General features: G+C 42.5%; 1 protein-coding gene across 7 annotated transcripts; it reads left to right on the forward strand.

Annotated features, from left to right (window-relative positions):
- The first annotated feature begins 602 nt into the window (after positions 1–602).
- Positions 603–26,857, forward strand: Tpm3 (tropomyosin 3). Of its 7 annotated transcripts, none has more exons than XR_007108483.1 (9): positions 603–730; positions 12,184–12,317; positions 13,852–13,969; positions 14,085–14,155; positions 14,846–14,921; positions 16,315–16,377; positions 16,558–16,627; positions 17,792–17,869; positions 26,453–26,857. XR_007108483.1 is itself a non-coding variant. In XM_047551112.1 (8 exons), the coding sequence occupies exons 1-8, from the start codon at positions 653–655 to the stop codon at positions 26,533–26,535; spliced, it is 693 nt and encodes a 230-aa protein (XP_047407068.1). In that variant the 5' UTR covers positions 603–652; the 3' UTR covers positions 26,536–26,855. The 7 variants fall into 7 exon arrangements, 4 of the variants coding, with proteins under 4 accessions (XP_047407068.1, XP_047407061.1, XP_047407092.1 ...); XR_007108478.1 differs by lacking the exon at positions 26,453–26,857 and adding an exon at positions 18,552–18,744; XR_007108482.1 differs by lacking the exons at positions 14,846–14,921; positions 26,453–26,857 and adding exons at positions 15,472–15,547; positions 18,552–18,744.

Here is a 26,857-nt window from a genome sequence, read left to right on the forward strand (position 1 = left end):
AAGAACGTAGTAAACAGGTAGGCACTGGCATTGGTCTATAATCACCTGCTGTGTGAACAGGATGGTGAGATGGAAGGGGGTTTCATGTAAAAGGCAGTGACCACTGATACCAGCTCCTTCTTTGTGTGGGAGGGACTCCCCAGCCTCAATGGACAGTAGAGGACATGTAGGGTTCTCGACTGTCTATGTAACTTGTGGAAAGTCAGTGGCCTCTTCCATGTCACAGTGTATCTGTGGGATTTAAGTAGTATGGACCCATGTTTTAGGAGAACTTCTGACTTCTAGAGGAAAAGGTAAGAGTGTAACATGAACCATTCTCTTTTCTCTTAAACAGCATCATAGGCATCTTTCTATACTCTTGGATATTTACCATCCAAGGGTCTTGGATGAAAACCCAGAATGGTTTGTTGATCTCAGGTCCAGAGATTATAGGGTCCCAGATCAAGCCACAGCTTAACTCTTGGAGCAGTGGGATGAAAGTAGTTGGAGAGAAATGTGTCTCTCTGGGGAGTTAACATGAAGGTTGGACTCAGGGGTCTATCAGAGTCCAAGTCTGAATGGTTGTGTATTATGTCTTTGTGTGTGATTCTCTGGACTCCTATAGCTGGAGGATGAACTAGCAGCTATGCGAAGAAGCTGAAAGGGACAGAGGATGAACTGGACAAGTATTTCTGAAGCTTTAAAGGATGCCCAGGAGAAGCTGGAGCTAGCAGAGAAGAAGGCAGCTGATGTGAGTATTAGAGGAGATGGAGGATGTGTTTAATCTACACATATACATCTTCATATTAATATATTCCAAACACATTCTGATATACACATACTTGTGGCTCATGGAACAGACATAAATTTTTGCATATAACCACATGCTGGTATATCCTTAAACTGGCATATATTTTCTTTCTCAAAGACATGTTGGAACCGGGGATGTAGCATAGAATACTTGCCCAGCACACATGAGACCCTGGGTTGAAAGAAAAAAAGAAAAAGAAAAACAGGTCTAGTGCAGGGGTGCATGCCTGTAACCCCAGCCGACTTTGGAGGCTAAAGCAGGAAGGACTGAAAGTCAAGACCAGTCTAGGCAACCTAACAAGACCGTGTCTTGAAATAAAACACAAAGGGCTGAGGATATGGACTCAGTGGTTAAGAGCCCAGGGTTCAATCCCTGGTACAAGAAAAGAAAGAAAAAAAAAAAAAAAAAAAAAAAAAAAAAAAAGAAAGAAGGAAGGGGAGGAAGGAAGGAGAGGAGGGACAGACATTCATGTAGAAGTCTTATTTTATCTTACCTACCCCCAGTCACGGGAATTTAATTATCTTTTCAGGACTTGGACAAAGAGAGTGAACTTCCAGTCCAGACTCCTGTCATATATCCCACCTCCTACCCCATGCCACACTTCTTAGCTTTGTACAAGGGTAGGCATGTACATGTGTGTATTAATAGAGAAACTCTCATCTCTCAACTGTTCAACAAAGCCAGCTTGTATTTCACAATGGGAATGGAGGTCACATTGACCTGGGCCCTACATGGGTCTATTTATCTTGGCTAGGGGTGGGCACCGTGCCCTTATGACACAGAGATGCCATAGGAAGTACTGCTCAAAGGGCAACAGAGAGGACCCTAGAATAGACTATAATAGAAACTAAGTAGGAATCTTAGAAGGTAGAATTATCACCACCAGACCTTACTCTATGACCTTGAGTAAATCATTGTTTCTGTAGGGCTGATTTTTTCCATTTGAAAAGGAAATAAATTACCTTTTTCCACTCTATATTATCCTGTAATCACCTATGTAATTTCAACTTTGAAGTTTGCTGCAAAGATAAGATACCAGATAGGAAGTTTTTGGAAGAAAAGTACCATAGAAATATTTTTTTGGGAGAGGGTACTGGGAATTGAACCCAAAGTCTTCCACTGGACTACACATCCAGCCCATAGGAATCTTTTCCCTGCCACCTGCAGTACTGGGGATTGAACCTAATGGTACAGGGGCACTCTACGACTGAGCTACATTCCCAGCCCTTCTTATGTATTTTGGTCTCACTAAGTTGCTGTGACTGGGATTACAGGTGTGTGCACCATGTCCAGCTCTGTGGCAAACTACGAATTTTCCCTTCTTGGAAAACTACAAACAACAAGCAAGCAAACAAAACCCCACAGGCTATCCCCAGGGTGAGTGATAGATGGCTTATTGGAGTTGCCTAGCCTAGGTTCCTGGTGTCGATGGAGGGATCTCTTTGGTTCTAATATATGGGCAGGAGGATAAAGGTTTTCACAAATTAGAACAATGTCAGGTCAGCATAGTTTTGTGAGTGCTTGGACAACAACTCTCTGGGGACGTCCTTAGGCTAAAATAATTTGTAGGCTCAGGAGGTGTGTTCCAGAAGCAAGAAAAAGAATCTAATATCAGATCTTGGAAGCAGGAAGTGACAGAGGCTATACATAGTAAATCAATATCACTGGGAAGATAAGGAATTTCCTGGGGATGAATTCTGTCTAATGAATTTTTATTTATTTTATTTATTTTGGTACTTGAGTTTGACCCAGGGTGATTTACCACTGAGTTACATTCCCAGTCCTTTTAAAATAATTTTTTTTTTTTTTTTTTTTTTTTGGTGCTGGGGATCAAACCCAGGGCTCTGTACTTGTAAGGCAAGCACTTTACCAACTGAGCTATATCCCCAGCCCCCAAAAATTTCATTTTGAGATAGGGTCTTCCTAAGTGGCCAAGGCTGGCCTTGAACTTGAGATCCTCCTGCCTTAGCTTCCTGAGTAGCTGGGATTACAGGTGCATTTGTGTACCCAGTTTGTCTTAAAAAAATGTTTTATACAGCTGGGTGTGGTGGTGTACCCTGTAATCCCAGCAGCTCAGAAGGCTAAGGCAGGGGATCTCAAGTTCAAAGCTACCCTCAAAAACTTAGCGAGGTCCTAAGCAACTTAGTGTCTCAAAATAAAAAAGGGCTAGGGATGTGGCTCAGTGGTTGAGCACCCCTGGGTTCAATCCCTGTACCCCCCCAAAAAAATTGCCAAAAAAGGAAAGCAAGGTATTGTTTATAGGAATTGGGAAAAGTGCTGAATAAGGAGCAGCAAAGTTTAAAAAGGAGAGCAAGGGTCAGCATCATCTGTAGTATAATATATGCATCTTTGTGGGAAGAGTGCTTTGTCCAATGCAAAGGAAGTTAACAACTTTGCTTCTATCCTTTTGATTAATAAACAAGTAAACAGAACATATTACCTTGTTGTACGTATAAAGGGAAGAGAGGGATGAGGGAGTTAATAGCTGCTTGCTTACGTAGGCAGAACTGGTTATCTGAGAAGCCTCTCTGAAAGTATAGGATATGTTAGTACTGCTTAAACAAAGAAAAGGCAAGGATGCAGCAAAGGTCAATACAAACTTTGTTTTTTTTCTTCCCCAAGACCAGCTAATATAATTATTTTTAAAAACGTGGCAACATATATGTACATAAAATTTGATAATTTAACCATCTTTTACAGTGGCACTACATATATGTTTACATTGTTGTGCAACCATGTCTAAGGTCCTCTTACTCTGAGATGAAATCAGAAGCTGTTTAGGAGAAACAGGAGTAAGAGGAGTACAATGATAGGACATAAGTCATAACACCCTTTTTTTAGGAATAGGCATTGGGAGAGATGGGGGGAGAAGGAACAGAGATGGACATATAAACCTGTTGACATATTGTATTGTTTGTTGCCAGGAAAACAATAGCACTGGGCCTCTTGCTGCCTAACCATCATGCTTCTATCAGGAGTCAACCATCTGTTTCCCTGGATCAAGAGGAGATTATCTGTTCAAATCCACCAGCCTCAGGAATGCAGTGGTGCTCTCAACACCCTTTTGGTCTATCTAGGATGAGGGATTCAGCTTCTTCACTGGGGCCTGGGAGATGCAATAGTGCCCCCTGCCGATCAGTGCTCAGATGACAAAAATCTCACTTCTTTCACAGCCCCTTCTTTAAAGTAAGCTGGAAAAATTATTAGGCCATCAAGGGCAGAGTTTACTGAGAGTCAGAATGCTGCTCTTTCCTTTGCAATTACTGTGGAGGAAATAAAAGTACACAGGTTACCTTACCAAGTTTTTTTTCTTCTGAATAGTGTCATTACTTAGAATATCCATAGAGAAGGGAGGAAGACAGATTCTCTGGAGAGAGCATCCTTAAAACCAGACCCAGACATTACAGCAACAATTGTCTTGCCAACCCTTTTAAGGGATAGGATTCTTGATTCTGAGTCATGTTCTGTGTCTTAATTCTCTAGTGGAAAAGAGATGCACGACAGGAGAAATTTATTATTATTACTGAGAAGGTGGAAGGAATACAAAGAAATAGAGGAAAAAATAAATTCTCAAGTCTTGCTGGTCTGGGGATGTAACTCAGTGATAAAGCATTTGTCTAATGTGTGCAAGACCCTGGTTTTGATCCCCAGTACCAGCAAGGGGGGGAAAATACCCCAAGTCTCTCTCTTTTTTCTTCCTTTTTTCTTTTGGTATTGGAGATTGAACCTAGAGATACTTTACCACTGAGGTCTATCCCCAGCCCTTTTTAACTTCTTTATTTTGAGAGCGATTTCTACAAGTCGCCCAAGCTGACCTTAAGCTTGTGATTCTCTTGCCTTAGCCTCCCAAGTTGCTGGATTTACAGTGGTTTGCCATCGTACCTGGCTCAAGTTTGTTTATATTGTATTTCCAGAAATCCTGCATAGCAATGCCTGTAGGGGCAGTTTCTAGTTCCTTGGGGTACCTAATGCAGTAGTAGCAGTGAAATTGGTGAAAATCATAACAGAGGTTCAATTCCACAGTAGTTTTCCAGGCACTTCTATCTCACTATTGTACAAAGGATCTAGTAACAGGAATCTGCAATAAGAATTCCTTCCTGATAGAATGGGGGCATATCTACAGAGGGGATTGTAAGTGATGATTAAATTATCAAGTCCTGACTCATTCCAAATTTGAAGGGGCTGGTAAGTCAATTAATGGTATATATATTTTGCTAGGGAGGGGAGATGAGTACCCAGGGGTGCTTTACCATTAGGCCATGTTCCCAACCCTTTTTATTTTTTATTTTAAGACAGGATCTCATTAAGTTTCCCAGGTAGGCCTGGAGCTTGGGATCCTCCTGCCTCAGTGTCCTGAGTTGCTGGGATTTTACAGGCCTGGAACGTCATGCTCAGCTTAATGGTGCATGCTGAGTCTCAAAACAGGGGGGAAAATTGGTATTGTAAATAGAACAATTAGTTAACAATTGATGCTAAATACAATGAGAACTTGATCAACTTGTCTGTCTCTTCCACCCCAATAGTTTCCTTCGCTGATTTCCAGGAAATGGAGAGAACCTACCTGGGCAAAGTTTGAAAGGAAGCTGTAGTGGAACTCTTTGAAAGATGAAACCCAGGAAGTCTTTTAGGCTTTTCTTAGAACCTGTCGTGGGATGGGTGGAAGCAGACTGTAGGATGTTTCTATTGTGGAGAGGATACAGGGTGCCCTTATGAGTAAGTGGTGGCGACCAGACATTGGGGAAGAAGCGAGGTCAACTTCCGGAGTATGAGGGCAACAAGATACATGTAAATGGGCCAACCATTGTGGGCAGCCTGCTTAACCAGAGGCCAGACCACGAAGCGACCCCAGTTACCATGGTAGCCTTCCCTCTTCCCAACCCCGCCCCTCTTTACTAATCCAGGGAAAGGCCAGCGGGGAGTGGTCGCCTAGGGCGACTGTGAGGCCCCGCCCCTCGCTCCTGTCCCGCTCTCCTTCCAGTGGACTGCCTTCCCGCCGGCCTGGCAGTGGGAGGGCGCCACAGCGGTGGCGTCACATCCGGGCGGGTGGGTGAGTTCCGGTATTTCAGGGCGTAGCAGGCGGAAGTAGGGGTGAGAAGCGGCTGCAACGCCGAGCGGAGGAGGCAGAAGGCGGATATCGAGGAGCGGCTGGGTGGGCACCATGGCCGGAATCACCACCGTCGAGGCGGTGAAGCGCAAGATCCAGGTTCTGCAGCAGCAAGCTGATGATGCTGAGGAGAGGGCTGAGCGCCTCCAACGGGAAGTTGAGGGAGAAAGGCGGCCCGGGAACAGGTACAGAGAGAGCGAGGCGCATGAGGAGGTACAAGCACTGGAGCAGCCGGGACCCCGAATAGGGTGCTTTTTACTTTGGTGCGCAGTCCCTTGGGGACCAGAAGGCCCGGAGATGAAGTTGCAGCTCGAAGGATGGGTGGAGCCCAGCTCCAGTACGACAGCAAGCGGGCAAGCGGGGGATAGAGCGCTCCTGGGAGAAGGCTTGACCTTTGAAGGAACTGAGCCTCGCGGGGCCTGGGGAGTGGTTTTTCCTCCTTGCAGCTCATTCATTCTGTCCCTCGCAGTCGGGCGCGGTCGGGGGAGGGGCTCAGCGGCCTCTCCTTCCCCCACTTCCCTGTGAAGGATGGGGCGGGGGGACTTTGCTCTCGTTTGAGGTTTCCGGCCCAAGGGGTAAGAGTGAGTGGGCGCTCCTCTGGTCTGGGAGGGGCAGGGCCTAACCTCCGGTGAAAGGGTGAGGGCTGTAGGGTGGGAACCGCCGGAAAACCCTCGGCTTGGCCTGCTGGCAGCTTTTCCGCCTCCCCCTCCTACTCAGGAAATGAGGCAGCAGTCGGCTGAGAGGAAGCGCGGTGCCCTCCCTTGCTGGAGGAGCTTGAGGCCACAGCACCGCCTCCCATCCTCTGGCCTGGGGCCCTTTCCTCTTAACCGGAGCTCCTGTAACTATTGCACCTACACTAATTCGATTTGAAGCGGGAGGGAAAGAGATGGTATTTCTCTACCTACTTCAGTGTGCAAATGCAGGATCCAGCCAACTTCCCTGCCCTACGCATAATGACCTCATAGGCAGGAACTTTTGCTAGGCTAGATTCAGACCTTCATTGCTGAAGTCTGATCAGTGCAATCTGAACTAGTTAAGAACATTTCTTCCAAGCAGAACTGATAAGAGTGTATGGCAGAGAATCAGATGCCCGTGCCAATCTCAAGGTGGTTCTGAATAGCTGGGCAGTGTGGTGGATGCAAACAGAATAATTGCTACTTTCCTAATTGTTCACTACAGTGTCTTTTTTTTTTTTTAGTTTAATATTTGTTCAACTGAAAGTTGGAACATAAAGTGCTGATGGAATGAATGGTGATTCTTGAGATGTCTTGAAACCACTTTCCTTTAGAAGTGGTTGATTAGTTTGTGAGCCATAAGATTTTTCAAGATCTAGGGTGCTGTCTAGGGGGTGGAGCCGATCTCTTGAGGCTTTGATTTCAGAGGATGAGACTAAAGTAACTGTTGCTAAAATGCGAAGACCAGATGAAAGAACTCCTGTGGTTTCTTGATGTTCTTTTGTTCTTCCTTTTGATAGGCTTCCCCCCCACCCCATGGCCAGTGGGAGTGACTGAAAATGTTTGTGTGTGTGTGTGTGTGTGTGTGTGTGTGTGTAGAGGTGAAATTTGGAAAAGGGTGGGAAAGGGAAGTTATAGCTCTCTTCCAGGTTGATACTTAAAGATTGTTAGACTGTTTTTATAATAGTATGGAGATGCTGCAGCTTGTCTTCATCAGTTACCTTTTTTCTAGATGGATTTTTCTTTTGTTCAGTACTCCAGTACCTTCTAATTTTCAGTTTAAGTGAGATGGACTGGCTGGGTGACACCTCGAACTAGTAACCCTTTCTCATCTCCTTTATTCTGGAGACCAGATAGCTTTAAAGGGGAAGACAGTATGGCACAAGGAACTAACTGGTCATGCAATGAGCTGCAGCATCTTAGGCGCACCATTTAAATATGGGCACCCTAAGAGTAGTTTTGGGTAGATAATGATGTGTGTGTCCCAAGATTTGGTAATTTCCTTGCAGGAAAGTTTGGCTCCTTTTTCCCCTTCCTTGGTGATTCTGGGGTGATGAGCAGTTTCATAAGTTTCTTAAGCTACTTACTCCTTCACTCAGCCTACCAAATTTGCATAGTGAGCTGAGGTCTAGTGAGGAAGTTTTCAAAATGGGGAAGTGAGGTGGTAGTTAAATATTGATGAAACCAGTATCTTCTCTTCCTTAGCTTGAGGGAGCATAATCTTTTGACTCACTGCTCTGGTGAACTTTAAAACCTTATTGAGGTAAAGGCTGGTGGGAAGGAAGGAGATGCTTGAACTACCTGTTATTCTATTTCTTTTTTCTTCCCATGCTGGAAGTTGAACCCAAGGCCTCCTGTATGCTAGGCAAGCTCTTTACCACTGAGCTTCATCCCCAGCCCTGTTATTCTCTTAGGGCATTCTGGAATGTAGGTTTTGCTGGCTCCTCCCCCTCTAGAGCTGGAAGCTCATCACTCCCTGATGGTATCTCAGGCTTTTGGTGGGACTGTCAATTATTTTTTTGGTTACTTTGTATGAACACGCAACTGCCCTCGTGAAGCTGGATGAGATCAAAACTGAGACACTGGAGTTGTTCTGAGCAGTTGTGTTGCTCTCAAGATAGAGATTGACCTTTTCAATGTAGCACCTTCTCAAATCCACTTTTAGTTTTGAGTTTTCTTTGTCCCTCTGGCTAAACTTAAACAGGTGACAATTTAAATGCAGGCCTTTTCTTTTTCTTTTTTTTTTTTTTTTTTTTTTTTTTTTTTTTTTGTGGTGCTGGGATCGAACCCAGGGCCTTGTGCTTGTGAGGCGAGCACCTCTACCAACTGAGCTATCTCCCCAGCCCCAGGCCTTTTTCTTATGTGTTTTGTGGTGGTGGTGGTGGAAAAAATATATGTAACATATTTGTAACACCGTAACCTTTTCCTCTTCACCTTCTTCCCCCACCTTAGGGGTCTTTTGGATTGGCCTTGAACTCTGAACTCATTAGCTCAAGTGATCCTGCCTCAGCCTCCCAAATGGCTGAGACCAGGGGAATGAACATTTGAACAACTGTTTTGATTCTTACTTTAATCCCAAATTCCTAGTCTCTGGAGAGGGTTAGAATGTTTGTCTCTTGTGATTCTCTCCCTATTTGTGGGATCTGGTGGGTATCACCTTCCTTTGGTTTAGATTTGCTTTCCTGCTGCTTACCATTTCTGCCCTGTACCAGAGCACACTCATAGGAAAGAGGCAAAAAACCCTTTTGCTCTGAGTGCCTCCAACTTAGGCTCCACCTTTGTTTACTTTGGGGCCAGCAAATAACTCTATTCCCCTTCCTCCCAACTTGCCTCCCTCTTGATAAATTTAAATCCCCAAGGACATGGTATCTAGCTCCCTGGTAGATCCTTTTGTGAACACAGTGAGCTCCAGGAGTCCCATACAGGCACAGGACTGAAGTCTAACTTTTCTAGTACTCTCTTTTCCTTTGAATTCCATCTGTGGCTTTTATCTAAAAGAGAACCTCCAGTGTGGCAGAGTGCCAGATTTAGGCAAATCCCCTTCTGTCCTTGGCCCTGTTCTGCCTCTAAGCACCAGGGCCCTGTCAATTTCTTGCCTTTAGGGTGTGGTTTTACTTTGGGACTTTCTCTGGAGTGGAGGATGGTAGCATGTAAACTAAGATCATGGCATAGCTGAAGCTGCTGTCAGCCATCTTCTAATGTGACCAAATTGCTGTTGTGTTCCACTTCACCACCACCCTGAGATCTTTGCCTCCTGGCTATGAAGAATCTTATTTTTACTTGAAGGGAAGAACCTCAGACTATATCCTCTAAGTTGGGCCAGAGGTGGGCAGACTGAAAGGCAAAAACCCTATCTGGGTGAGCATACTAAAACCTAGGCAGACTAGAAACAACAGTGTACTGTTTACCAGGGCCAGTCTGTTCTGCAAAAGGTAGTCCTTTTCGTTTAATTTCTTCCCACTTTGTGACCCTAAAGGGGTAGACTTTGTGCATAGGCTCTGGCTTGAAGGGAAAGAAAGCAGGTTGTCTTTCTTATTTCTTTAAAAGGAGTATCATATCTTGCTTCTGTGATTCTCTGTGGGAAAAGGGGGAGAAAAAATGATGTCCTGGACCCCCCCAAACTTTGGGGTCTCTGAAGATTTTGCAGGGACTCCCAATTTGGGTTCTGCTTTTGATAGTCCTGTTCCTGTGCGCATGCTCTTGTGAGGGCACCAGGAGGTTGTTTTCTCCTCCCTTTTCAGCCTTATGAAGAATCTATTGTAAATGCTGATTTGTGGGAGAAACTGCTTGAGCCAGCTTGGTGTCATGGGAACTACAATCCCACCCCATAGCTCCTTATCTTCTATTCCAATTTGGGTAACTACTGGTAACTACTGAGCTGGTGGGAACTTGCATTTTATGAACTTCCTCCAAATCTAGTTCCATATTTTGTGTTTTCATTTTAGGTGTCTGAAAGGGGGTAGATCATTGTACTGTACTGCAGCGTCTCATAGTTCCTGCCTGATAGCATGACTTGCTCTTGACTGGTTGGCCTTGTTGGATCTGTGAGGAGAAATCTTTTTTTGTCCTAGGGGACATGTTTTCCTGGAAGAGACAGAACCAGAGAATACTTGTCTTTGTGGTGTCCTGAATAGTATAGTTAGAGACACAAATGGTTTCTTAGTAGTTTCAGTTTATGTAGACTTGTTGATTTTCTGTAGTCTGGCTAGATTGTTGCATCAACTCCCTGCCCCCCTTTCGTTGCCCCTTGAACCTCCTATGTTTGTATGTGGAAATTTTTGTTCCAATCCTGGTTGTTAGTACGAGTCTTTTGGGCTATATCCTTCCCCATAGGACTGGTGGCCCAGATTTCTAAGCTGCTGCCACCCTGCCTGCTAAGAGGAAATCAGGGTAATAGAATTCAGGCTGTCTGGGCCGTAGAGGAGAGATCATGTTTACCCGGCACTTGGATAAGCATCTGAACTGGGTGGTATGCAGGGCAGATTAAATTCTTGCATGGTTAAAGCGATTGCAGGAAGACTTTTTCTGCTATTAGAATTGTCCACCCACAGGCAGCCTCCCTCTTTCCTTGTTTCTCATTCCATAACCCAACCTTATTTTTACTTGGACTCAAACTTGGAAGTCTGTTACAGGGTTGTTATAAAGCTGTATTGGAAAATGAAGGTAAGGGGACGACTAGAGAAATAGAAAGGATTCAGAAATTTGGAGGAAGAAATGCTGGAAATGTTTTCTTGTGTTTTTTTGTTGTTATTGTTTGTTTTTGGTAATGTCACCAAAGCAGATACTTTTAGCCAGAAACTGCTCTTCCTTGTGAACTCAAGGGGTTGAGGGAACATGTTGAAGGCATGGGGGTAGGTATCCCAGTGTTCCATTCTTTTGCTTTCCAGCCTGGAAGGCTAATTTGGAAGACATTCTCTTGACTTGTTTATCTCCTGGTATATTAGGGTAAGGTAATCAGAGGGCTAACAACTGGAGTTAAGCAGTAAATTAATGGATAATCCAAAGTTCTCTCTTTAAGAGCCTTGCTTATTTTCTGTTTTTGAGGTATGAGACATTTACAAGAAAGTTGCTGAGTGAAACACACTTCCCAGTCAGAACACAGGCAGAAAGAACCCTTCTCTGGCTACCTTTTCTGACCCTAATGTGTTAGGAATTTGAACTAAATCCAAAGGGGATGTGGTACTACTGTCACCAATCTGGGCAAGGAACTGAGGGGTTTTTTTGTTCGTTTGTTTGTTTCAATAGTACTAGGTATTGAACCTAGGGCCTGGTGCATGCTAGGCAAGTGCTCTACCACTGAACTATATCTCCAGACCTTTTTTTTAAATGTATTTTTTAGTCCTTGATGGACTTTTATTTTCTTTATTTATGTGTGGTGCCGAGAATTGAACCCAGTGCCTCACACATGCTAGGCAGTGCTCCACCACTGAGCCACAACCCCAGCCTCACCCCTAGACCTGTTTTAGATTTTATTTGAGACAGGTTCTTGTTAAGTTACTGAAGGTCTTAATAAATTGCCCAACTGGCCTTGAACTTATGATCCTCCTGCGTTAGCCTCCTCAGTTGCTGGGATTGTAGGCGTGTACCACTATGCCTGGCATGGAACTGAGGTTTTTAAGAACTCTTACTGTGGAACATTTGGGAGTTCACTGGTAGGAAAGGGAGGGATACATATATATATATTCTTCCTGTCTGCTTGATCTTTTAGCATCTGAACTAAGACAGGTTCTACCCTGCTAGAATCTCACCTCTTCATGGTAGTCAACCCCAATCTTACTGTCAGTTCTTTTCATTGTGCCTCTGCTTCCCTTTTCCATTCTTTCATTCAAATGCAGGCTGAGGCTGAGGTCGCCTCCTTGAACCGTAGGATCCAACTAGTTGAAGAGGAGCTGGACCGTGCTCAGGAGCGTTTAGCTACTGCCCTGCAAAAGCTGGAGGAAGCAGAAAAAGCTGCTGATGAGAGTGAGAGGTATGTAGGGGGAACCTGAGAGAATGTGGATTTCAAAAGAATTTTATAGGCTGGGGATGTAGCTCAGTGATAGAGCACTTGCCTTGCATGTATAAGTCCCTGGCAAAAAAAATCAGCGGGGGGATGGGAGGGGAAGATAAGTACATATTGACTCTTTGAACAAAACTTCCTTAGAGTTTTGTTTATTTTTGGTTTTTCATGATGCTGGGGATTGAACCCAGGGCCTCCCGTGTTCTACCATTGCCTTTGCAGGGGCAGGGGGTATACTGGGGATTGAGCCACAGGGGTGCTTAACCACTGTGCCACATTCCCCCCCTTTTAATTTTTTATTTTTAGGTGGGTCTTGCTAAGTTGCTTAGGGCCTCACTAAATTGCTGAGGATTGCCTGGAACTTAATCCTCCTGCCTCAGACTCCCAGGTTGCTGGGATTACTGGTGTGTGCCACCACTCCAAGCCAGACCTCTTTTTAAAAAGTAACATATTACAGAATCTTCTTTTCTTCCATTCTGCATATTCTGTTCCCTTGAAGATGGAGTAAGGGTTACCTAGACCCTGTGACTCATTTGTAATTTTTTTCTATATATTGACCTAATACTCTTTAAAAGAGGGTCGGCCATGTGGCTTCCATTTTGTGGATCATACACTTCCATGTTTGAGATTAGTTCCCCTAAAATAGGCTCTCAAAATCAAGTCTTAAGACCATCAGCATGAACAACATCTAGGAACTTGGTAGAAATTAAAATTTTCAGTTCCTACCTGATATACTGAATTAAAAACTCTGGAGGTAGAGCCCAGCAATCTGCTAAAGCGTCTCAACTCTGACTGTACTATTAGAATCAAGGGGGCGCATAGGAGGGGATGCTTGGATTCCACCCCAGTTCAATTAGTATTAATTGCAAGAGGGGCCCAGACACTGCTATTTTTAAAATTCCTTAGTAATTTAATGTGTGACTGAGGTTGAGAAACAAATCACAGTAGAGGGTGCACATAAACTTGCATGGTATTGAACTAAGGCTTTTCAGAATTAAAAGTGCCCTGCTAGGATATATTAACACTGGGAGTTGTGCAAATGAATGAGACAGCTATGTGTTTACTATGGTAGACTCAAGTCCAAATGGTGGAAAGTGAAGAAAGAATAGTATAGTATGTGATTCCTTTGGTGAAGTAGGGATGGAGTTTTTTTTGCATGTATCTATATAAAATAGGAGGAATTAAGGAAGATCTTACCTCTAAGGAGCAGGACTAGGAATGAGAAGGGAGGTAGTTTTAACTTTATGCCCTTAGACTATATACTTAGGTATTTAATTTCTTAGCAAGTGTCTATCGCTTTTGTAAGAAAAGGGAAGAGAGAGAAAGAAAGAATGAAGGAAGGAAGGAAGCTCAGGTTTGCAAGTGATGCTACAGGATTTCCATTTGAGTGACTGAGAGGAATGAAATTTAAAAGGTGCAATTTTGAGTCCATTCTGTGAGTCCCTTGGAGTAGAGTTGATGGCACTCAAGAGTGTCAGTGCTGCATTCATGCTGTTTCTGGCAGAGGTATGAAGGTTATTGAAAACCGGGCCCTAAAAGATGAAGAAAAGATGGAACTCCAGGAAATCCAACTCAAAGAAGCTAAGCACATTGCAGAAGAAGCAGATAGGAAGTATGAAGAGGTAAGTCAACTTCTGTCTCTGACCTTGCTTCAATGACATCAGGCTTCTGCAAAAATCAGGAGGGAACTGGTTCCTTCTTTGCTTCCCTGAGCTGTACCTGAATCTCTTCTTATAGGTGGCTCGTAAGTTAGTGATTATTGAAGGAGACTTGGAACGCACAGAGGAACGAGCTGAGCTGGCAGAGTCGTGAGTATCCGCTCCCCAAATTTTGCTGTACTGTTCCTTTCCTTTTGGCTTGGGCACTAATATGTATAAACCTTGTTAAACAGGGCCTGCAGGGTAGAAGTCATCTCTAAGTGCTTTTAGGTTCTAAGAATGGCTTTGGGCTTCCTCACTATCTTGACCAGTAACAGGTAGCAAATGAGACTTGCTGATTTACAAATTGAGGGAATATAAAGACTAATAGATGGTAAATAATTAACTGGAAGATCCTATAGGTCCTTTGACCTGGGAGATATTTCTCCCTGAGCATTGAAATGCCTATACTAACTTAATTGCTGGTCTGACCACTTTGCCAATCTACTGGGGAACTTTGGGGCAGAGGCAGATATTATCTTCTCCCCTGTTGGTACCTTCCTGGCCTTGTATAACAAAGTCAGTGCTGATGCATATGTATTTGTGCTTCCCTTGCATTCCTTTCTCCCAGACATAACATATCATGACCATGGTGGTGTTTCTTTCATGTTTTTTGATTTTTTTTTTTTTTTTTTTTTTCATTTTGCTGCTTTTTTTGTGTGTGTGGTTTCTTTTGTTTTGTTGTTGTTGTTGTTTTATTTGTTTTGTTTTGTTTTTGTTTTTGTTTTTGCTGTGTTCCTTTTTCACCTTTCTCCCTCCCCACAACCTGGCTTGTGCCATCCCCGTGACTATCACTAACAGCCGTTGCCGAGAGATGGATGAGCAGATCAGACTGATGGACCAGAACCTGAAGTGTCTGAATGCTGCTGAAGAAAAGGTACTAACCATTAAACCCACAGAGAGGTTACTCGTATAGTGTGGTTTTGTTTGGTTTTGTTTTGTTTTGCAGCTGCCTCCCCTCCACCGGTTGACTTGTTGAGTGCTTTCTCATCTCTTCATGGAATGCTCCATACTCCACTTATTTGGCATCTTTCATCCTTTCTTTCCCAGTTGCTTCACTGCCTCTCAACAGGGTCTCTCCTTCCCTGGGGTGATTTGGGGGCCTGTTTGGGTTGGGCATCCATTCCCACCTCTACCCCAGGTAGAGTTATGACTCGTTCCTGGTAGTGATTTCTATCAAGTGTTCTTTCTCTATTAGTGTCCAAACATTCTGAGCAGGAGGGTCCAGCTGCTTCTGACATGTTCCATGGTAGAGGGAGGAGGGTTATTGCTTGCTCAGATTACCAAGGAGCTTCTCTTCCCCAATATGCCTTCCAGCTCTCTACATGATAGGTTCAATTCACATCTGTGTGTCTCTCTCCTTTTTTTTTATTCTCTTCCTCTTCCCCTTTCCCTTTCCTTTCCTGTGGTATTTAAAATGTTCACAGTAAGTGTTCTGAGCTGGAGGAGGAGCTGAAGAATGTCACCAACAACCTCAAGTCTCTTGAGGCTCAGGCGGAGAAGGTAGGGGCTGGTTTGTGAAAGTGACAGGCTTTGGGGCCTGGGCCCAGCCCTGCCCTTGATGAAAGACTGGAGACACCCATTTCTTATAATCCAGTGAGAAATGTCCTCTTCCTCCCCACCTACTGTCTGTCCAGATCCTGGGTTTAATGCTAGCTCCTGTGCACTTTGATTGTTTAGTTAAAATAAATTCATAGTTTTGGCTAAGTCTTGTGCTCTCAGGCTGGTATTGCTGTGCTGAAAGGCATGATCAAGGTCCCTGTAGACTTTCTTATAAATAAATGGGGGCAACAGATAGAATCAGTTCTGAAACTAATGAGCAGTCAAGACAGATGACTTCTCTTTATTATCATGGGGGAGGGTTTGAGTCATGTTGACTTAGGGTGTCTCTATTCCTGCTCATTCATGAGCAGAAAGGAAAAACCTTGCATTGACGTGAATAAGATCAAAGTTTAACTCTGATTTAAAAGTAAAAGTCCTGGTCTACTCAGGGTATCATGGCTATAAAGAAATAGATGAACTTTAAGAACTGGTTGTCCAAAATTGGGCCTTACTCTGAACTCTTGGATCATTCAGCACATTAAATATAAAAGGTTATTCAATATAAGAATAAATATGGGATGGGAGGCTGGGGATGTAGCCCTGTGTTCAATCCCCAGCACCACCAAAAAAAAAAAAGAAGAAGAAAATAGGAGTAAATGTCTTGGGGTGGGGGTATTGTCTATAGGACTAATTTCTACTCTGAAACTTTTATTCTACTTCTCTTACAGTACTCTCAAAAAGAAGACAAATATGAGGAAGAAATAAAGATTCTTACTGATAAACTCAAGGAGGTGAGTTGAGGGATTAATTGGAAGGACTCAGAACATTTAAATATATATGACATTAACGTAGACTTAGATTGGGTGGTTTAGGTTCTGAAAATCCAGTCTAGAGGTAGAAAGTGGAAGAAAGAGAGATCCATCTCTTTGAATTGCCATCTCTCATTTTGGCTGGTTTTCTATTTTCCCTAGGCAGAGACCCGTGCTGAGTTTGCTGAGAGATCAGTAGCCAAACTGGAAAAGACAATTGATGATTTGGAAGGTATGGAGCCTGGGAAAGGGATTAAAATAGACACATATAGAGGAGGACCTTGCCCATTGACCAAGTGACCTTTTTCTTGTACACCAAAAGGAATTGGTAGTGACTTGGCACACATGATGTGCCCCATCCTGTCCATACTTAGGTGAAGTGCATCAAACCCTAGAATTGGATTTTTACATTTAATCTTTCCCTTTAATGAGACTACTACCCGCTGGGTGCAGTAGCACGTGCCTGTAATCCCAGCAGCTTGGTAGGCTGAGGCAAGAGGATCGCAAGTTCAAGACCAGCCTGGGCACTTTAGTGAGACCCTGTTTGAAAATTAAATAAAAAGGGCCAGGGATGTCACTCTGTGGTAGAGCACCTCTGGGTTCAATCCCTAGTACTGAAACAAGAATGCCTAATATTTTGGACTTGGCCTCCTTCCCTTTGAGGACTGATAATATCTGCATTTACTTCTAATTTAGTAGTCTTAAATCCTTAGTTGGCAAGTTGAAAATGGAATCCATGATTTCAGAAGGCAGCAAGGATGTGTGTCACCCCCTGGCTACTTTTGGCAGTTTCATTCACCACTCAAGTTTTAGGGTACCTCTCCAAGAGATGAAACTGGGAAATAACCTTGTCTCAGGACTGACCAGGGGCTTTCTGTATACTGCATCCACCATGACAATGGAAAATATCTTTTGCTTTGAGAACTCTGAGATGTGCTCCCTTGGTATGCTCTTTGTGGTAGGATGTTCTTTGAAATAGTTTGGAGAAGCACCTTATAGAGCAAAGGGGCCATGAATATTCTTTACAACTGGTAGGCCAAGAAATGTCACTATGGATGTGTGCATTTTCCCTTTTCTGTTTATTGAATTCATTGTTATCACTGCTAGGATTTGGGTTACTGGGTGGAAAAGGGGTATCCTCTTGAGTGCCTTTGGTAACAGGACTGTGCCCAGGTTGAACTCTTGCTACAACCCAACAGAGGCATCAAGAAGTGCATTTGGTCCTAGGAAACAGTGGATCTGAAAAAGCCAGTCATGGCTGCCAGCATAGACGTTTTCTGGTGTTAGACCCATGGTCACACTTGTCCTAATTTCTAATGATTCCCTCTTTTCATCTGCTTCTGATATCTTTCACTGTATTCCCTCGTTCCTCCCTGTGGTTCCTGTGCCTGTCCAGATGAGCTCTATGCCCAGAACTGAAGTACAAGGCCATTAGCGAGGAGCTGGACCACGCCCTCAATGACATGACTTCTATGTAACTATCTTGACAGCAGAGTGGGGCTGGGATCTTGGCTTGTGGGTGGGTGGGGGTACAGGCTATGCATAGTGTGCTTTGGTTTTGTCCTTTGGAAACTAGATTCTCTACCCTTATTTTTTAAACAATGGTGCTGGTTACTTGTTTGGCAAAAACTGGGGAGGCATTTACTATTGAATCTGTGGTAGAACCCTGATATACATGTAATTTTTATACTTTTATTCTTGGTATCTTTTATATTGATTTTTCTTCCATTTCTCAAATATACCCCTCTTAGAAGGGATACTGCTAAAGGTAGAATCTATACAACTAATGGAATAGGGCCTAGAGAGCAAGCCTCCTGATTTGTGCCCTGATGTTAAAGTTCACAATAAACATCTGAGATGAGAAAAAGCCAATTCACCTAAGAATTGAGCTAAGTCCCAGAAGTAAGCCAAGTAGTAAACAGCACCAAAATAGTTGTGGGGACTACTTCTGTTTGCTGTGGATCCTTGATCCTTGACGCTAATCTTCCTCTTCTTCCCATTAACCCTGAAAAGAGCCTAATGTCACAGGCTGTAGTGTCTGGCTCTGTTTTATCATTTCCTGCAGCCACCTCCTTTTTTTCTCTTCCTTTCTCCTAGATTGTTATCTAGATTGATGCTAGTCCTTCTCACTAGAGTATCCTTACTTTTTCATACAGATAACTACCATCGTTTCTGCTCTGTTCTGGATCTGCCCTTTCCTCGGGGAACCCAACGCCCCACTCTCGCTCTGGATTCCATTGGGTCAGCTTGGCTGGTCCCCAAGGCGTTAGGGTCATGGGGGACACAAACGACTATGTACTCTCTTCTACCCCCACCACAAATTAAAATGCAAAGCTGCTGAAAGCCTCATGCCACCCTGCATTTGTGTCATTGACAAAGCTACTGCAAAACCTTGGGGGTTTGATGTGGAGAACAGCTATCATAGGCTCCCCCTCTGCTGACTTACTATAATCAAAGCCACTTTTGTCTGTTTTTTCCTGACATTTAAGCCTGGCTGAAGTCTGTTAGAATGGGAGACTAATAGAGGTTCCCTAGGATAGGAATTCTAGTGTTGGGATTCTTGAGCTAAATGAGACCATTTGAGTTCTTTTACTTCCAACTTAAATCATCTGCCTAGACTGTTTCCATTCTCTCTTCATGTTCTCCTTTGATACAGTAGGGTTGAGAGACCACTGAAGTGTGACTCCCAATACTTGTGCTTTTACCCTTTATCAGTGGTTCAGAGTACATCCCCAGATACCCAGTGGACCTGTGTATATTATTACTGAAATTGACTAATTATATCATTCCAAGTCAGAGAGGAACACAAAATAGATCGAATTCTCAACAACTTTGCATTTTTTTCTTTAAACCTTTCTTACATAGTTGAGGCCTGCTACCATTTGCCTGATAGCATGTGCTAGTGGGATATAAGACAGCGGTAAATTATTATTGGAAAGACTAGCACAACCAATTACTCATATTTCAAATAATGTACATGTGAGGGTAATGATTTATTACATACATAAATTTCAAAATTCTTCCTGGTTCATATCATGAAAATTAAATATCAACATTTCAGTTCACAATTTACACAGCAGAGGTATTCAGTCTAATAGTATAGTTGTCAGTTGTATTAATCTAAGTCCCTAAGTGTTGTTCATGTAGTTTTTTTTTTTTTTTTTTTTTTTAAGATGTTTGTAGACCTTTATTTTCATTTTATTTATGCACGGTGTTGAGGATCGAACCCAGTGCCTCACACATGCTAAGCGAGCACTCCACCACTGAGCCACAATCTCAGCCTCATGTAATATTTTTAGTAGAATATATTTTAAAACTTATTTTTATCTTAAATAGATACAGCCAGGCAGAGTTTTCCCTAATTTAAAACTTAAAGTCTCATGTCAAATTCAGTTTTCTTTCTGTCAATACCATTTCTTCTGCCACCATAACCTTGAGAATTAGGTACAGATTGATTTATTCAGCAGACACATATTGGTATTTTATAGATATAGAAGTGTTAAGATGAGGACATGAAGATGGACTCACCATTCCCATTCTCAGGTTACTTGAAATCTAGGAAGAGAATGAGAGAATATTCATAAAGGTAGAGATCCTGTGTAATGAGTGCCACAAATAATAAAGTTCATGGGAGTTCAGAGGAGGAAAGATTAATTTTAGCAGTGATGTTTAGGTTAGGAAAGATTCATGGCAAGAACGCACATAGTTGATACTGAATAAACATGTTAAAACTGGAATCTTCATTTTCATTGGGTTTCAAAGGATTAGATTTTTAAGGAGCAGAATTCAGTTGAAGAAGAGCGGATGGAGCATTCTGCCTAAAGAGAAACAAAATAATACAGGCATAGAGAGGGGTGGGAAGGACCCAAGAGTTATAAAGGTAGATTTAGAGGAGGGGAACAGGTCAAATCCTGAAATCATACTGGGCAGTTTTAATTTTACTTAGTATAAGTTTTGAGATGCCCCTGGAGTTTTTTGAACAGGCATCTTATGATGTGAGTGCCACATAAGAAGACTGCATTGGAGTGGGAGCAGATTAACAGAGGTGCTGCACAAAGATGATAATTGAATTCTCAGTCATTTGCACACTGTTTTGATGACATTTGCCATGTTTGCATGCTGCCTACATTTTTTCCTTCAAATCTCTTGTTTTTAATTTTGGCATTCTTACTCTAGAAAATTGTTTTGAAATCAAAAGGTTTAATGTGCTAATATCTTCCTAATGCACATTAGAAAAGAAAAGAACAACTCCAGAGACTTGGGAGGCTGAGGCAGCGGGATTGCAAATTTGATGACAGCCTTGGCAACTTTAACTTAGCAAGATCCTTTCTCAAACTATAAAGGGCTGGGGATATAGCTTAGTTGTAGAGTACCAGGGGGGAAATGGTTATATATATCCATAAAAATAAATAAGTGTTGTGTGTTTATAAAATATTAAGTTCCTAGATACATACTGCTTGAATACATACAACTAGCAATAAATTTGCCATACTTAGGTGACTCTTTGGTTAAGTTGTTGCAGTTTACTGGGAGAGAGTAATTGGGGTCTGAACTAGAGTAGTGATAGGAATATGGCACTGAAGTTAGGTATTTGGAAGAGCTTGGCCTCTGAATGTAAGAAACAAAAGTCAAGGTGCCTGGTTTTAAAACTTGAATATGGTGATGTTAGAGAAGTAAGGAGGTCACATCATCCCGGCGGGGAGCCAGGAAAAGGGAGAGAAGAATATGTCAAGGGGTTCTTAATGTTAGCAGATAGGTTGAGAAAGAAAGGTAACTTTGATACTCTAATAACATGGATAATTCAGTAATTCAAGGGTACATTTGGGCATTAAGGTCTAGGGGAGAAACTATATTCAAGGGACAGAAGAGTACTGGTAGAAAAAATACAGGCAATATGGATAGCCTACAGCAGTACTATCCATTTAGCAGTGATGTTTAATATAGTAGTCATCAGCCATGGTGGTTGATAAGCACTCAAAATGTGTCTAGGCTAGTATGACAGGAACCAAAATTCTAATTGTATTTATTTTTAGTTCATTTCAATCTGATTAGCCACATGTGGCTGGTGATTGATTACTCTATTGGATCAGTACAGTTCTAGACATTTAATATTTTGAGCAGAAGTCAGCCTTGGTGCAAAGAAAGGTTTCTTAGAAAGGAAAGAAAAGAATCGAAACTGAGAAAAAAGGGAGGTGTTACAGCTTTGGTAGCACCCGCTTTACTCCATGGGCAGGACTGTTGTGAGCAAAGATAGCCTTACAAGCTGGGACAGCAGAGTAAAACATGAAGTACTATGAAGTGCCCAATTTATTCCTTCTTTTACTAATCTATATCCTGAAGGAGCTCTATATCCTGTTATTTGATGAGCCTGGACTGGCTGTGGGATTGGGGACAAGCACTGGAGCAAAGCACTCAGCCCCTTAACTTCTTCCCCTCCAAGAACCACACAGGCTGTTCCCGTAGTTTGAATGAGGAACAAAGTATGACTGAACCCATTACCTTATGGGAGGAAGTGACCTACTGTGTTTGGCAGACTTATCTCGTTCACCCTAGTTTCTTCCTTTTGTGGGACATTGTTCAAATATTCCCTGGCTCCAGAGAATTATTCGCTGATTAATTGGGCATGGGTAAATTACCAGACTCGATGGGTTCTCTGCTTTGCCTTGTTTTTTTTTTTTTTTTTTTTTTTTGCTTTACTATTTCCAGAAACCCAAGAACTTCAGTGAACTAGTATCCAATCTGAATTTCTAGTCATTACAGCAGAGTTCAAAGCTAAGTGAAAAGACAACCGACATTTGTCTTTCTGACCTTAATTTTTAGGGAACTCTGCATTCTGGATTTATTTAGTAAGGCAATAAAATACTCACACACCCTGTCTCTTTATTTCTTCCCTAAATGGAATAAAACCCTCATTGACCAGGCCATTTTGAGGGATAAGATTCTAATAATACCCTTCTCTGCTGAGATAGGAATGGGAATCACACAAACTAATGTGGACATAAAAGAGATCTGTGTATAATACAACATCACAGTTTGAGAAATGAGAGTTCCCAAGTTTTACCAAGAATTCTGTAGCAATAAGACTAGTGCAGCATCAGGCCTCTTGGAGCTTATAGACTATGCTTCTCAATGGTAAGCTTTGTCATTTAATGTAGGACAGTTCTTGAACATACAAAATGATCCTGCATATTTCTGTCCCCTGCACAGTAAATTAGAGCCATTGAGACAATAAAAACCTACTTATATATTTCTCATCTTCTCTGGGGGAATGAGGGGCAATAAGAATCACTAGTTTATCCAGGTGACAGTTACCTGTAGCCCCTAGCTACTCAGGAAGTTGAGGCAAGAGTCACTAGAATCCAGTAGTTTAGGGCTAACCTGGGCAACATAACAACTCTGTCTGTTAGAACAAAACAGAAACAAAACCACTGGTTTAATGGGAAGTACAATTTTTAAAGCCCCAGGGGCTAGGAGTGGTGGTGCACATGCCTGTAATCCCAGCCACTCAGGAGGCTGAGACAGGAGGATTAGAAGTTCAAGGTTAACCCCAAGAACTTAGTAAGGCCCTAAGAAACTTAGTGAGACCCTGCCTCAAATTAAAAAGGGCTGAGGATGTTGCTCAGTGGTTAAATACCTCTGGGTTCAGTCCTTAGTACCAAAAATGAACAAAAGGAAGGGGGAGGTATAGCTCAGAAGCAGGATGCCTATCTAGTATGTGCAAGGCCCTTGGCTCAAGACTTAGTCTTACAATAAAAGAAGTTTACCTTAATTCCTGCCTCTAACTCTCCGTATTGGGGATTCTGCTTAGTCCTCACGTATGATAGGCTAGTGTTCTGGGTTTTTTTTCCTGCAGTTAAAATAATAATACATTGTCTATTTCCAAATTGCTAAAGTAAGATATATATTATTTGCCATTGAGCTTTTATTTTTTTTACTTTTGTTTTTTAGACTTTTTTTAATTGTCAGTGGACCTTTATTTGTTTATTTATTTATATGTGGTGCTGAGGATCGAACCCAGGGCCTCACACATGCCAGTCAAGCGCTCTACCAACCCCAATCTTTTTATTTTTTGAGACAGTCTCCTTAAGTTGCTGAGGCTGGCCTTGAACTTGCTATTTCCCTGCCACAGCCTTCCAAGTCTGAGATTATAGGTATGCACCATTGCTCCCAGCCCTAATTTCTGCTCTTAAATATAGTGTCATTCCCTCTCAGCTCTTTTTATATACATACATGCTTTCTGTGTTGATAGTGTGCATAAAGTATCAAGTATTATTGGAACCAAAACTGGGGAAACTACCCCATAGTTTCTTGGTAGAACAAGGGGAAACCTTTACCCAGGAAGCAAGGTGCCAGATATAGTTGATTTTAGGACAAAAAGTATCTTTTTCATATTGAGGTTCTGAGATCATTTGAAACAGGCTATAAAAGCATGAAGAAACTTACTTGTGAACTTCAGAGGCTAATACTAGAAGTAGATCAGAAATGAGTGGATTTCCTTTACCTAAACTTCTGTTATCCCTGTTTTTAAGATGGATCTGAATTCCCCATGAGCACTTAACTCTTTGTATCATTAATGCTTTGGGTTATAAGAAAAAGCATAAGGGTACTATAAATAAATAAGGAATTTGTTTTTATCACTTACTAGATCTAGCTGTGAATGACGGTAGTTTATGATATAGCTGGGGTTTCTTTGAGTCTCTTAAGGTTAAAATAATTAGCTCTAGTCATGTCTGTTTTTAAGACAAGAAGGAGAGCTCATTTTTTTTTTTTTTTTTTTCCCCAGAAGTTCCCAGCATTTCATTGTCTAGAACTGGATACTGTGATCACCCCTAGCTGGAAAGGAGGGTGAAAAAAAAGGGCAGAGTAGTCTTGATTGACTTGTGCCAGTAGTAGATCTTTGCAATGGACTGGGCACACTGTTGACCCTAACAGTTTTGGGGTTCTTTTAGAAAATAAGGGAAAATTGGATATAAATTGGATAGGCCTCTTAGTTGGGTTTATCACACAACAAGAAAAAGCATTTGTCTGGGTGCTGTGCCGCACACCAGTAATCCCAGCAACTCTGGAGGGTGAGGCAAGAGGATCTCAAGTTTAAAGCCAGCCTCAGAACTTAGTGAGACCCTCAGCAACTTAGTAAGTCCCTGTCTCAAAATAAATCAGAAAGGGCTGGGCATGTGATTCAGTGGAAAGCACCCCTGGGCTCAATCCCCAGTTACCCCCACCCCTACCCAAAAAAAAGTAGACTTGGGTGGGTGGGAATATTTATCCCAATCTACTATGTGTAATGTTGTGTTGAGTGCTTTTATAGCAATATGTTCTATTGTCCAGTTCCTTTCAAACCCTGATTATATGAATGAATTTCTTCTAAGCCAACTGCATCTTCCCTCTTTGCCCTGTTTTCATTTGTCTCAGTTTCTCAACCCAGGGAATAAATACAGTGAAGGAGGTTTTTTTGTTTGTTTGTTTTTTTCCTCCCTCAATGTTGTCCAACCAACTTGTCAGTCCAAATCTTATTTCTCTGTTGGTTTTTCCACCAACTGACTGACTCTTCCTGCCCTCTGTCTGAGTCCTCCTTGCTCTCTCCTGCCTTACAGACGCATGTTACATATACAAACCAGCTAGTTGAAAGACTCAGATTTACTTCTGGTACTTTACTAACCTTCCCTTTTTCTCTTTCTCCTCTTCTTTCTCCTCTCCTTCTCTTGTTTTCCCTCCTCTCCTTTGCTGCTGCAGAGCGTCTCTACAGCCAACTTGAGCGAAACCGCCTGCTTTCTAATGAGCTGAAGCTAACGCTGCATGATCTGTGTGACTGATGGGCAGGGCTCACTGATGCCCAGTAAACCACTGACCTGGACCCCAGCAAAAAAAAAAAAAAAAGCTGATTGTCTTTTAAAAAGTTATTATTTTGCCCTAAGCAAGTTGCTTTTTAATTGGGGCAGTTAGAATACTGTTGATATCCTAACAGCACTGTTAAGTTAGAACAGTTGAATACTGCATTTTTATCCCTTCAAAAGATTTTGAGATTATGAATTATGAAGGAAAGGGCCTGAGATTATAGTGAGAGAACTTGGGAGAATTTTGTTTTCCACGTTTCCCTGCTGCCCTTTCATGTGTGCGCTGACTATAGGATATGTTCCCTTGCATGGATGTTTTCTAACAATAAAGAGACTGTCTTGACAAGATGTTGTAACGCTTCATCTGCAGGCTCAGGGATGGGCCCTTTCAACTGGGTGGAAAAAAGGGAAGGGAAAGAAGGGTATGGGATATGAATATGGGTCTTTGTTGACATCACCTTCTTGAGTGAAGGTTTGAATATTTTCCTCCCCTCCCTAGAGCACTCAGGTTTGCTTTGCTAAGCAGATGAGATGCTCCTTGATGTTTAGCCACTGGTTTTCTTCCTAATATTTTCCCTCTTGCTTCCTTTTCCTGCTTTTATGTTTAATTGCAAGTTCTGGTTAATGGCTGTGGAAAAAACTTACAAATTAGGTTTTTGTTACAAGTATGTTTGGATGGTATTTTGGCTTTGTTTTCTTTGGCTTAGCCATGAGGGCTCGTTTATTTATCCCATCAATTTTTCTTTTCCCTTTACTTTTTGGAGAAAACATGAAGATTTTCCTTGCTCTCTTCAAGTTGAGATTCTGGTGTTTCTACTGGTAGAAATATGCCCATCCTTGTTTGCAATGATTAGACTTCATTGAACCTCCTTTTCAAGTAGATATTGTCCCATGCACAAAACCTAGAAGAGTGGATGGCTGATGCTTCAGGCCTGCCCTTCAGTGACTGAAGTTGAAAGCCTTGGTTGGGTGTGGGAGGGAGAGGAAGTGGCTGATAAGGTCCTCCACTCCTTCCCCCAGGAAGTACAGCAACTTAGCAACTTTGCAACATCAGTAGGCCAACCAGAGACCCTTCAGAAACCCAGTGATGCAATAGTTCACTTTTGTGGATGAGAAGGCAGCTGCTTTCTTAGTTTGCAGCTTCCCTGAAGCAGGAGCAAGTCCAGAGAGTGGGCAGATCTGGAAATTTACTTTTGATAACTTCTCTCCTTTATCCTCATTAGATAAGCTGAAATGCACCAAAGAGGAGCACCTCTGTACACAAAGGATGCTGGACCAGACTCTGCTTGACCTGAATGAGATGTAGAGCTCCCCAGTCCCGCCCTGCTGCTGCTCCTCCCTCTGACCCTGACTCCGCCTGAGGCCAGCCAGCCTGAAGCTGACCTTGAAACTGAGGGCTGATCTTTAACTGGAAGGCTGCTTTCTCCTTTCAACAACCCCTCTACCCCCACCCCCTTGTCTTTTTCACCAAACTGTCTCTGCCTCTTCCCAGAGATTCCAGCTGGGCTAAAGGCTGAGCACTTTTGGGAACAACATTTAAGGGAATGTGAGCACAACGGCAAAGTGTCTTTAAAAGCATGTTGTGATGTACACATTTTGTAATTACTTTTTTGTTGTTACAGTAACCA

Source organism: Sciurus carolinensis, chromosome 1 (assembly GCF_902686445.1).
Source record: "Sciurus carolinensis chromosome 1, mSciCar1.2, whole genome shotgun sequence".
Taxonomy (NCBI): domain Eukaryota; kingdom Metazoa; phylum Chordata; class Mammalia; order Rodentia; family Sciuridae; genus Sciurus; species Sciurus carolinensis.

What these genes read in the sequence shown, in the direction of transcription:
- Tpm3 (XM_047551136.1), top strand. Translation starts at nt 5,949, where the DNA reads ATGGCCGGAATCACCACCGTCGAGGCGGTGAAGCGCAAGATCCAGGTT. An exon ending in GCTGCTGATGAGAGTGAGAG is followed by an intron (nt 12,318 to 13,851) that starts GTATGTAGGGGG and finishes TGTTTCTGGCAG; the next exon opens with AGGTATGAAGGTTATTGAAA. An exon ending in TTACTGATAAACTCAAGGAG is followed by an intron (nt 16,378 to 16,557) that starts GTGAGTTGAGGG and finishes TATTTTCCCTAG; the next exon opens with GCAGAGACCCGTGCTGAGTT.